The sequence below is a fragment of the Prionailurus viverrinus genome, chromosome X, assembly GCF_022837055.1.
Source record: "Prionailurus viverrinus isolate Anna chromosome X, UM_Priviv_1.0, whole genome shotgun sequence".
NCBI classification, from domain to species: domain Eukaryota; kingdom Metazoa; phylum Chordata; class Mammalia; order Carnivora; family Felidae; genus Prionailurus; species Prionailurus viverrinus.
Window position 1 is genome coordinate 55,572,210 of NC_062579.1, and position 13,719 is coordinate 55,585,928.

Here is a 13,719-nt window from a genome sequence, read left to right on the forward strand (position 1 = left end):
ACTTTCTTACACAACACACAAAAATATTCAAAATGGATAGAAAACCTAAACGTGAGACCTAAATGCATAAAAATCCTAAAATAGAGCACAGGCAGTAAGGTCTCTGACACTGACTATAGGAACATTTTTCAAGATATGACTCCTGAGGCAAGGGAAACAAAAGCAAAAAATAAACTGGGCTTCATCAAAATGCAAAACCGCACAGCAAAGGAAACTATCAATAAAACTAAAAGGCAACTTTTAGAATGGGAGAAGATATTTTCAAATGACATATTTGATAAAGGGTTAGTACCCAAAATATATAAAGAACTTACAAAGTTCAACACCCAAAAAACAAATAACCCAGTTAAAAAATATTCAGAAGATATGAACAGACATTTTCCAAAGAAGACAGAGACAACCAATAGACACAAGAAAAGAAGGTCAACATCACTCATCATTAGGGAAATGCAAATCAAAACTACAGTGAGATATTATCTTTCCTCTGTCAGAATAGCTAAAATCAGGGGTGCCCGGGTGGCTCAGTTGGTTGAGCATCCAACTTCAGCTCAGGTCACGATCTCACAGTTTGTGGGCTCGAGCCCTGTGTTGGGCTCTGTGCTGACAGCTCGGAGCCTAAAGCCTGCTTCAGATTCTGTGTCTCCCTCTCTCTCGGCCACTCCCTGCTCGCTCGCTCGCTCTCTCTCTCTCTCTCAAAAATAAACATTAAAAAAAAATTTATTTAAAATATTTATTTTAAATTTATTATATTAAAATATTTTAAGTTTTATTATTAAATATTTAAATACTTAAATATTAATATTGAATATCATTAGATATTAATTTAAATATTAATTTAAATATATTAAATATTATAAATATTTAAAAATATTTAAATATAAATATATAATATTTAAATATTTAAATATATTTATATAAATATATTATTAAAATAATATTAGATAGGAGGCGGCAAGATGGCGGCTTAGGAGGACGCTGGGCTCACCGCACGTCCTGCTGATCACTTAGATTCCATCTACACCTGCCTAAATAACCCAGAAAACCGCCAGAGGATTAGCAGAACAGAGTCGCTGGAGCCAAACGCAGACGAGAGGCCCACGGAAGAGGGTAGGAAGGGCGGCGAGGCGGTGCGCGCTCCACGGACTGGTGGGAGGGAGCCGGGGCGGAGGGGCGGCTCGCCGGCCAAGCAGAGCCCCCGAGTCGGGCTTGCAAAAGCGGAGGGGCCGGGCGGACTGTGTTCCGACAGCAAGCGCGACTTAGCGTCTGGGAGGTCAGAAATTAACAGCTCTGCTCGGAAAGCGGGAAGGCTGGAGGACAAAGGGAGGGAGAGCTGCTGAGCCCCCTGACAACAGAGCTCAGTTTGGTGGGGAACAAAGGCGCTCGCCAGCGCCATTTCCCCCGCCCATCCCCCAGCCGAAATCCCAAAGGGAACCGGTTCCTGCCAGGGAACTTGCTCGCTCCGCGCAAACACCCAACTCTGCGCTTCTGCGGAGCCAAACCTCCGGCAGCGGATCTGACTCCCTCCCGCTGCCACAGGGCCCCTCCTGAAGTGGATCACCTAAGGAGAAGCGATCTAAGCCTGCCCCTCCTGCCCCCGAGCACCTTGCCTACCCACCCCAGCTAATACGGCAGATCCCAGCATCACAAGCCTGGCAGGGTGCAAGTAGCCCAGACGAGCCACACCACCCCACAGTGAATCCCGCCCCTAGGAGAGGGGAAGAGAAGGCACACACCAGTCTGACTGTGGCCCCAGGGGTGGGCTGGGGGCAGACATCAGGTCTGACTGCGGCCCCGCCCACCAACTCCAGGTATACACCACAGCACAGGGGAAGTGCCCTGCAGGTCCTCACCACGCCAGGGACTATCCAAAATGACCAAACGGAAGAACTCCCCTCAGAAGAATCTCCAGGAAATAACAACAGCTAATGAGCTGATCAAAAAGGATTTAAATAATATAACAGAAAGTGAATTTAGAATAATAGTCATAAAATTAATCGCTGGGCTTGAAAACAGTATACAGGACAGCAGAGAATCTCTTCCTACAGAGATCAAGGGACTAAGGAACAGTCACGAGGAGCTGAAAAACGCTTTAAACGAAATGCATAACAAAATGGAAACCACCACAGCTCGGCTTGAAGAGGCAGAGGAGAGAATAGGTGAACTAGAAGATAAAGTTATGGAAAAAGAGGAAGCTGAGAAAAAGAGAGATAAAAAAATCCAGGAGTATGAGGGGAAAATTAGAGAATTAAGTGATACACTAAAAAGAAATAATATACGCATAATTGGTATCCCAGAGGAGGAAGAGAGAGGGAAAGGTGCTGAAGGGGTACTTGAAGAAATCATAGCTGAGAACTTCCCTGAACTGGGGAAGGAAAAAGGCATTGAAATCCAAGAGGCACAGAGAACTCCCTTCAGACGTAACTTGAATCGATCTTCTGCACGACATATCATAGTGAAACTGGCAAAATACAAGGATAAAGAGAAAATTCTGAAAGCAGCAAGGGGTAAACGTGCCCTCACATATAAAGGGAGACCTATAAGACTCGTGACTGATCTCTCTTTTGAAACTTGGCAGGCCAGAAAGAATTGGCAAGAGATTTTCAGGGTGCTAGACAGAAAAAATATGCAGCCAAGAATCCTTTATCCAGCAAGTCTGTCATTTAGAATAGAAGGAGAGATAAAGGTCTTCCCAAACAAACAAAAACTGAAGGAATTTGTCACCACTAAACCAGCCCTACAAGAGATCCTAAGGGGGACCCTGTGAGACAAAGTCCCAGAGACATCACTATAAGCATAAAACATACAGACATCACAATGACTCTAAACCCGTATCTTTCTATAATAACACTGAATGTAAATGGATTAAATGCGCCAACCAAAAGACATAGGGTATCAGAATGGATAAAAAAACAAGACCCATCTATTTGCTGTCTACAAGAGACTCATTTTAGACCTGAGGACACCTTTAGATTGAGAGTGAGGGGATGGAGAACTATTTATCATGCGACTGGAAGCCAAAAGAAAGCTGGAGTAGCCAGACTTATATCAGACAAACTAGACTTTAAATTAAAGGCTGTAACAAGAGATGAAGAAGGACATTATATAATAGTTACAGGGTCTATCCATCAGGAAGAGCTAACAATTATCAATGTCTATGCACCGAATACCGGAGCCCCCAAATATATAAAACAATTACTCATAAACATAAGCAACCTTATTGATAAGAATGTGGTAATTGCAGGGGACTTTAATACACCACTTACAGAAATGGATAGATCAACTAGACACACGGTCAATAAAGAAACAAGGGCCCTGAATGAGACATTGGATGAGATGGACTTGACAGATATATTTAGAACTCTGCATCCCAAAGCAACAGAATATACTTTCTTCTCGAGTGCACATGGAACATTCTCCAAGATAGATCATATACTGGGTCACAAAACAGCCCTTCATAAGTTTACAAGAATTGAAATTATACCATGCTTACTTTCAGACCACAATGCCATGAAGCTTGAAATCAACCACAGGAAAAAGTCTGGAAAACCTCCAAAAGCATGGAGGTTAAAGAACACCCTACTAACGAATGAGTGGGTCAACCAGGCAATTAGAGAAGAAATTAAAAAATATATGGAAACAAACGAAAATGAAAATACAACAATCCAAACGCTTTGGGACGCAGCAAAGGCAGTCCTGAGAGGAAAATACATTGCAATCCAGGCCTATCTCAAGAAACAAGAAAAATCCCAAATACAAAATCTAACAGCACACCTAAAGGAACTAGAAGCAGAACAGCAAAGGCAGCCTAAGCCCAGCAGAAGAAGAGAAATAATAAAGATCAGAGCAGAAATAAACAATATAGAAACTAAAAAAACTGTAGAGCAGATCAACGAAACCAAGAGTTGGTTTTTTGAAAAAATAAACAAAATTGACAAACCTCTAGCCAGGCTTCTCAAAAAGAAAAGGGAGATGACCCAAATAGATAAAATCATGAATGAAAATGGAACTATTACAACCAATCCCTCAGAGATACAAACAATTATCAGGGAATACTATGAAAACTTATATGCCAACAAATTGGACAACCTGGAAGAAATGGACGAATTCCTGAACACCCACACGCTTCCAAAACTCAATCAGGAGGAAATAGAAAGCTTGAACAGACCCATAACCAGCGAAGAAATTGAATCGGTTATCAAAAATCTCCCAACAAATAAGAGTCCAGGACCAGATGGCTTCCCAGGGGAGTTCTACCAGACGTTTAAAGCAGAGATAATACCTATCCTTCTCAAGCTATTCCAAGAAATAGAAAGGGAAGGAAAACTTCCAGACTCATTCTATGAAGCCAGTATTACTTTGATTCCTAAACCAGACAGAGACCCAGTAAAAAAAGAGAACTACAGGCCAATATCCCTGATGAATATGGATGCAAAAATTCTCAACAAGATACTAGCAAATCGAATTCAACGGCATATAAAAAGAATTATTCACCATGATCAAGTGGGATTCATTCCTGGGATGCAGGGCTGGTTCAACATTCGCAAATCAATCAACGTGATACATCACATTAACAAAAAAAGAGAGAAGAACCATATGATCCTGTCAATCGATGCAGAAAAGGCCTTCGACAAAATCCAGCACCCTTTCTTAATAAAAACCCTTGAGAAAGTCGGGATAGAAGGAACATACTTAAAGATCATAAAAGCCATTTATGAAAAGCCCACAGCTAACATCATCCTCAACGGGGAAAAACTGAAAGCTTTTTCCCTGAGATCAGGAACACGACAAGGATGCCCACTCTCACCGCTGCTGTTTAACATAGTGCTGGAAGTTCTAGCATCAGCAATCAGACAACAAAAGGAAATCAAAGGCATCAAAATTGGCAAAGATGAAGTCAAGCTTTCGCTTTTTGCAGATGACATGATATTATACATGGAAAATCCGATAGACTCCACCAAAAGTCTGCTAGAACTGATACAGGAATTCAGCAAAGTTGCAGGCTACAAAATCAATGTACAGAAATCAGTTGCATTCTTATACACTAACAATGAAGCAACAGAAAGACAAATAAAGAAACTGATCCCATTCACAATTGCACCAAGAAGCATAAAATACCTAGGAATAAATCTAACCAAAGATGTAAAGGATCTGTATGCTGAAAACTATAGAAAGCTTCTGAAGGAAATTGAAGAAGATTTAAAGAAATGGAAAGACATTCCCTGCTCATGGATTGGAAAAATAAATATTGTCAAAATGTCAATACTACCCAAAGCTATCTACACATTCAATGCAATCCCAATCAAAATTGCACCAGCATTCTTCTCGAAACTAGAACAAGCAATCCTAAAATTCATATGGAACCACAAAAGGCCCCGAATAGCCAAAGGAATTTTGAAGAAGAAGACCAAAGCAGGAGGCATCACAATCCCAGACTTTAGCCTCTACTACAAAGCTGTCATCATCAAGACAGCATGGTATTGGCACCAAAACAGACACATAGACCAATGGAATAGAATAGAAACCCCAGAACTAGACCCACAAACGTATGGCCAACTCATCTTTGACAAAGCAGGAAAGAACATCCAATGGAAAAAAGACAGCCTCTTTAACAAATGGTGCTGGGAGAACTGGACAGCAACATGCAGAAGGTTGAAACTAGACCACTTTCTCACACCATTCACAAAAATAAACTCAAAATGGATAAAGGACCTAAATGTGAGACAGGAAACCATCAAAACCTTAGAGGAGAAAGCAGGAAAAGACCTCTCTGACCTCAGCCGTAGCAATCTCTTACTCGACACATCCCCAAAGGCAAGGGAATTAAAAGCAAAAGTGAATTACTGGGACCTTATGAAGATAAAAAGCTTCTGCACAGCAAAGGAAACAACCAACAAAACTAAAAGGCAACCAACGGAATGGGAAAAGATATTTGCAAATGACATATCGGACAAAGGGCTAGTATCCAAAATCTATAAAGAGCTCACCAAACTCCACACCCGAAAAACAAATAACCCAGTGAAGAAATGGGCAGAAAACATGAATAGACACTTCTCTAAAGAAGACATCCGGATGGCCAACAGACACATGAAAAGATGTTCAGCGTCGCTCCTTATCAGGGAAATACAAATCAAAACCACACTCAGGTATCACCTCACGCCAGTCAGAGTGGCCAAAATGAACAAATCCGGAGACTATAGATGCTGGAGAGGATGTGGAGAAACGGGAACCCTCTTGCACTGTTGGTGGGAATGCAAATTGGTGCAGCCGCTCTGGAAAGCAGTGTGGAGGTTCCTCAGAAAATTAAAAATAGACCTACCCTATGACCCAGCAATAGCACTGCTAGGAATTTATCCAAGGGATACAGGAGCACTGATGCATAGGGCCACTTGTACCCCAATGTTCATAGCAGCACTCTCAACAATAGCCAAATTATGGAAAGAGCCTAAATGTCCATCAACTGATGAATGGATAAAGAAATTGTGGTTTATATACACAATGGAATATTACATGGCAATGAGAAAAAATGAAATATGGCCTTTTGTAGCAACGTGGATGGAACTGGAGAGTGTGATGCTAAGTGAAATAAGCCATACAGAGAAAGACAGATACCATATGGTCTCACTCTTATGTGGATCCTGAGAAACTTAACAGGAACCCATGGGGGAGGGGAAGGAAAAAAAAAAAAAGAGGTTAGAAAGGGAGAGAGCCAAAGCATAAGAGACTGTTAAAAACTGAGAACAAACTGAGGGTTGATGGGGGGTGGGAGGGAGGAGAGGGTGGATGATGGGTATTGAGGAGGGCACCTTTTGGGATGAGCACTGGGTGTTGTATGGAAACCAATTTGTCAATAAATTTCAGAAAAAAAAAAAAATAAATAAAATAAAATAAAATAATATTAGATATTAATTAACTGTTAATATTAATATTGAATATTTAAGTATTTAAATATTTAAAATATTATATTAAAATATTTATTTAAATTTTTTTTAATTAAAAAAAAAAGAATGGTTAAAATAAACAACACAAGAAAAACTACTGTTGGTAAGGATGTGGAGACAAGAGTCCTGCTGCACTGTTGGTGGGAAAACAAACTGGTGCAGCCACAGTGGAAAACAGTATGGAAGTTCCTCAAAAAGTTAATAATACCAATTACACTACTAGGTATTTACCCAAAGAATAGAAACACACTAATTCAAAGGCATACAGACATGTATCCATATGCTCACAGAATTATTTACAACAGCCAAATTATGGAAGCAGTCCAAGTGTCATTTGGTAGATGAATGGATAAACAAGATGTGAGATCTCACACACACACACACACACACACACACAGAGGAGTATTAGCCATAAAAAAAATGACATCTTCCCATTTACCACAACATGGATGGAGCTAGAGAGCATAATGCTAAGTGTAATAAGTCAGTTGGAGTGAGACAAATACCACAGGATTTCACTCACATGGAATTTAAGAAAGATATGAACAAAGGGAAAAACAGACAAATGAAGAAACAGACCCTTAATTACAGAGAGCAAACTGATGGTTACATTGGGGATGAAGGCGGAGGGGGATGGATTAAAAGATGATAGGGATTAAGGAGTGCACTTTTCATGATTAGCACTAGGTGACATATGGAGTTACTGAATCACTGTACTGTACACCTGAAACTAATATAACACTGTGTGTTAACTAACGGGAATTAAAATCTTAAAAAGCCAAAAAAATAGTTAAAATGGTAAAAAAATAAATAAATAAAAATAAAAAACAAAGTGTCCTGACTCATTGAGTCTGTAATAGTTATCTCATGGCTTAATATTACATCTGTATTCACTAATGTTATCTGTATTACAACTCCTGCCAATCAGAAATGCAGTATTTTAACAGTGAAAAGTATTTTACATTCTCCTTACTACAGGATCACAGACTGTTAAAAAATTGTAAAGGAAATTCCTTACACTTCAAAATCTTTGCAGTTTTTTACTGGCTATGACTTGTAACTCTATTCCTTCACTTCATTAGGATTTCTGCTCTGCCTCACCTCCTAAAAGCTGCACTCCCTCTCTATTCTCTCTGAACTCTTCCTATCTGAAAATATGTATTTCTTATTTGATTAAAATCTCTCAACCACACCAGAATATAAGCTTCCTGAGGAGGGATCTTCTTATTCACCACTCTATCTCCAGCCACTACAACTCTGCCTGGGACACAGAATAGAATCCAATATATATTCTTGAAAACATGAAATGTACAAAAGCAGAATACCTTTCTGTTCTTACCTGTAAAGTCTTACCAAGGCCCATGCAGTGGGCTAGAATGCATCCTGAACCTGGAGATTTCTTTGTTTTTTTTACAGATTCACAGCAGCAGTCCCACATAAACTGAACACCTAAAAACAACAGCTTCATTAAGTTTAATTTAAAGATCCAAGTTAAAAATCTTCCTTCATAAACACATCAAAAACATAACCAAACTTCTAATAAATAGAATTTTAAAAAGAGATAATCTTCTAAGTATAAATGAGATGCTCCCAAACCCAATAAGGTTAATTAGAAAAAAGGACAGCAAACACAAGCATACAGCCACTTCCCTTCATTCACTAATCTATCACAGCAAATCTTCATTCCCTGGGACGATTCAAAGAAACATATGAATAATCTAAAATAGAAATGTTATGCAAAATTTTATCCAATTTACAGATTCATATCAAATATTCTTTCATGCTTGTTGAGTTTATCAGGAAAACAACCCAGGAGATAATTTATCATCTCTCCCCTTATTCAATAGTAAAGACCAGACAAAAAGGGGGATTCACTATCCAAGAAGTAGGAACTATAGAACTTCCCTTATGAATTCATTCATGTACACACTGAAAACTGACTTACTGATTCCATTCTAACGAAGTGGAGAAAAGGGATAACTTGGTATCTTTAAAAATACCAATGTCAGAATATTATTAACAAATATACCTGAAAATGTTCAAATAGCATTTTCTGAAGAAAGCTTTTAGCTAATAGTGGTACCTCTCCCTACCCTGCAGCTGCCCTTAGCCAACCACTGGAGACTATATGAATCCATTTGCTATATATACCATTTGTAAGTGGCACTTATTTCCCCTTCTATAACACTCATTTTCTTTACAATCATCCAATTGTTTCTCCTCATATATTTATGAGCTCCACAGTGGGCAGGGTTCATGTTTGTTTTCCTCACCAATGTACTGCTAGTGCTTAGCAGAATGTAAGGCACACAGGAGACACCAAATATTGGTAAAAATTAATTAAAAATGCTTTAATTAGGGGCACCTGGGTAGCTCAGTTAGTTAGGCATCTGACTTCAGCTGAGGTCATGATCTCACGGCTCATGAGTTCCAGCCCTGCATTGGACATGTGATGATAGCTCAAAGCCTGAGGCCTGCTTTGGATTCTGTGTCTCCCACTCTCTCTCTGCCCCTCCCTTCCTTGCTCTCTCTCTCTCTCTCTCTCTCTCTCTCTCTCTCTCTCTCAAAAATAAATATTCAAAAAATTTAAAAAAATAAAAAATAAAAAAATAAAAAATGCTTTAATCATATAACTGTTTCTTACCATCTACTTGATGGGGTTTCAATTTGATAACCATATTTCTATGAACCTGCACTAAAGGTTCTTTGGTTTCTTCATCTTCATCTAAAACCAACTTGGTTGTTATTGGACACTTGGTGGGTGAAGCATCTTCAATTTCTATCACCTACAAGAAAGGGAATTATAGTTAGCCAACTCAGAGAAATCTTTCAAGCAATACTAAGGAAGCTTTTCCAAAATATAGACACATCTACTTACACACCACATATCCAATACTTTGTTCAAAAAGATCAGGACATATCACAGGTTAATACAGGTTTTCCAAAATCAAAAACCTGTACAAGACTGAGTCACTGTGGTAATATGGTTAATTTAAATCATCAGTTCACACCTAACATGTATCAACACACGTGACAGGTAAAGCTGTTGAGAAAAGTAGTATTCTAAAACACTCTATATATGGTACCACCCTAAAGATTTGAATAGACACATGGCTCGCAAACAAGCATGGTTCTATTTTCTAGAAAACATCTGAAAATGTGCAAGGGCACATAAGGTTGTCACAAGGACTGGTATGTAACATAGGCAGAGAGGAAGGTAAATACAGATGTTCCACAATGTAAAAGCCAGTCCCAAACAAAAACTGACCCACCCAAGATGCCAAACGACTTCCACTGAAAAACAGTGGAAGTATGCGTTGTGAAAGGAAAAAACTTTTAGAAATACTGGTTTAAGAACCACAGGCTCAAAAACATGACAACAACATATAATATCCTCTAACTGCAAAAGGAAAACAGTTATCTTAAATAAGTTTCTTATTCAAAAGAAAACTTGGATATAAATACACATGAATACATGTATGTGTATACATTTTTTGCTGTCTTATCCCAATATGTATCCATTACATACTACAACCAAGAACTGTATAATATAGGTATAAATATTCCCATTTTACAAATTAAAAAAAAGTAAGAGACCCAGAAGTTAAATGACTTATACAAGGTCATACAATTATCAAATATCACAACACTAAGATTTACACCCAGAGGATCAGACACTAGAGTCCTTGCTCTTAACCACTACACGATACTATTTTAATACAGGAAATGCTTCTATAAACAGTTTTGTTCCATGAAAACCAATAAAATTCATTATTTTGAAATTACACACATTATGGGGATCCTGGGTGGTTCAGTCAGTTAAGCATCCAACTCTTGACTTTGGTTTAGGTCATGATCTCACAATTCATGAGAATGAACCCCATGCTGGGCTCCATTCTGACAGTACAGAGCCTGCTTGGGATTCTCTCACTTTCTCTCAATGCCCCTTCCCCATTTGTGCACATGTGTGCTCTGTCAAAATAAATAAATAAACTTTAAAAATAATTGCAGACATTATGATGTGTAAGGAATGTCATATAAGGAATAAAACTTAGCCAGTATTTTCTTTCTTATTTAAAACTGTAACTATGGATTACTTAATATTCACTATGGAAATTTTCAAAGGTAAACAAAAGTAGAAAGAATAGTATAATCAGCCCTGTTACCCATTATCCATCTTCAAAAATTAACAACTTCTGGTCAGTTTTTTTTCCACTGGCAGCCTCCTCCTACCCATTCTCTAACTCCTCAGATCCCACAAATGATTTTGAAGCAAACCTGAGAAAGCATGGAATTTCATCTGTAAATGTTTTTAAATGTCTCTTTAGAAGGACACTCTTTTTAAACCATAACCTCAGTATCATTCTTGCATGAAAAAATAAAAAATAAGTCACAAAACTGTGATAAATTACCTGAATAGATACTGTACTTGTGTAAAACTGTAAATGATATACAAATCAGGATTAATACTATACTAGATAACATCCTAGTGGAGAATAAATACCACAGACCATTTAGATCCAAACTCCATTTTAACAAGTTACTTAAATCCTCTCAGCTTCAGTTTTTCCATCTGCAAAGTAGGAAAGATTATAAACAGCCTTCAGGAGTTGTTGGAGACATTAAATAAGACAATGTATGCAAAGTATCTGACATAGACTAAGAATTCACTAAATTTTTCACTGTGTCCTAGCTTGGATGTGTGCCAGCTTTGTATCACTGGGGCAAATCCATTAGTCAAAATGGAAAATTCCTGAATGTCTTGTCCTGTTTGCATGGTGTGGCAGGCAGCATCCTAAAATGGTCCCTAATATCCCCATCCTCTGGTGTAAACACCCTATATACTCCCATCCGTTTGAGTGTGGTTGACCATCTGTAAATATGAATGGGATATCATTCCCATAATTGAGTTAATAATCAGCTGGGTTTGATTAAACCAAAAAGAGGATTCTCCTAGGTGGGCCAGACCCAATCAAGATGAGCCATTTAAAAGACAAGTGATAAGAAATAGTCTCTTACTGGTCTCAAAGCCATGCTGTGAAGAGAAGTGTCTAGGAGCTAAGGATCTCAATGCTACAAGCTACAAAAGACTTAATTCTGACAAAAAGTGACCTTAAAAATGACACACAGTCTTATATAAAAATCTCCATTCTGGCTAACACCTCAATTTCCACTTGGTGAGACACTGAGCAGGCAACCCAGTAGAGCCACACTCAGGCCACTATCAAGCTCCTAACTTACAGGACTGTAAGATAATAATTTTGTCTTATTTTAAGTTGCTAAGTTTGTAATAATATTTTAATATATCACTAGAAAACTCATGCACAAGGCTCTAATTAAGACTTTGGAACCATATGTTCATTAGTGGTTTGGATAATATTTTTATTATTAAGTGCTATCTTAGGGATTGGGGATTATTCAAACTTCATCTTGAATGTAGGAGGAGATAATTTTTTGTCTGTTTATTTTTTTCATTGTCTTTATAGTGTAATCTTTAATCCCTGTCCCAATAACCCCACCCATCTCCCCTCTGGTAACCATTAGTTTGTTCTCTATACTTAAGAGTCTGTTTCTAGGTTTGTCTCTCTCTCTCTTTTTTTCCTTTGTTTATTTGTTTTGTTCCTTAAGTTCTTCATATGAGTAAGATCATACAGAATTTGTCTTTCTCTACCTGACTGATTTCGCTGAGCATTATATTCTCTAGCTCTAGCCATGTTGTTGCAGATGGCAAGATTTCATTCTTTTTTATGGCTGAATAATATTCCACTGTGTGGAATATACACACCAGTTTTCTCTATCCATTCATCTATCGATGGACATGGGCTGCTTCCATAGTTTGGCTACTATAAATAGTGCTGCAATAAACAGAGGGGTGCATGTATCCCTCCATATTAGTGCTTTTGTATTTGGGGGGTAAATGCCCAGTAGTGTGATTCCTGTATCAAAGGGTAGTTCTATTTTCAATTTTTTGATGAACTTCCATGCTGTTTTCCCAAATAGCTATACTAATTTACATTCCCACCAATAGGGCAAGAGGGTTCATTTTTCTCCACATCCTTGTCAACATTTGTCGTTTCTTCTCTTCTTGATTCTGGCCATTCTTACATGGATAAGGTGACATCGTGGTTGTGATTTGCATTTCCCAGAGGATTAGTGATACTGAACATAGCATAACAAACTTGTTGAATCATTATATTGTACACCTGAAACTAATGTAAGACTGTGTCAACTATACTCAAATAAATACACATAAAAACATTTAAAAAATTAAAATAAATAAAATAGCAGTACTCTCGGATGCAGGAAATAAAAAGCTTTTAAAACACGCAAAAGACAAACTTAGTCCAAATGACAATGGAGGAATTTTCTCTGAAAAAAAGGTGAAGAAGAAATCACAGCTAGAAACTTGCTCAAAACAGATACAAATAATATATGTGAATAAGAATTTAGACCAAAGTCATAAGACTAATAGCTGGGCTTAAATAAAGCATAGGAGATACCAGAGAAACCCTTGCTGCAGAGATCAAAGACCTAAAAATAGAATGAATTAAAATATGCTATAGTTGAGATGCAAACTAAACTAGACACAGTGACAGCGAGGACTGAAGAAGCAGAGGAGAGAACAGGTGAAATAGAAGACACAATTACGGAAAATAATAAAGATGAAAAAAAAGGGAAAGGAAATTACTAGATCACGAGGGGAGAATTAGAGAACTAAGTGATTTCATGAAACGAAACAATATCAATACCATATGAGTCCCAGAAGAAGAGCGAGAGAAAA

The 13,719-nt window shown here is 38.1% G+C and overlaps 1 protein-coding gene across 12 annotated transcripts in view; it reads right to left on the minus strand.

Annotated features, from left to right (window-relative positions):
- Positions 1 to 13,719, minus strand: part of ATRX (ATRX chromatin remodeler) — a 327,458-nt gene that overhangs the window by 122,408 nt on the left and 191,331 nt on the right. For all 12 annotated transcript variants that reach the window (XM_047843355.1, XM_047843349.1, XM_047843345.1 and 9 more), the window contains 2 exons: positions 9,583 to 9,724; positions 8,278 to 8,387 (listed from right to left, as the gene is read on the minus strand). In XM_047843355.1, the coding sequence (XP_047699311.1) occupies positions 8,278 to 8,387; positions 9,583 to 9,724 (252 nt within the window). The remainder of the gene's footprint in view (positions 1 to 8,277; positions 8,388 to 9,582; positions 9,725 to 13,719) is intronic.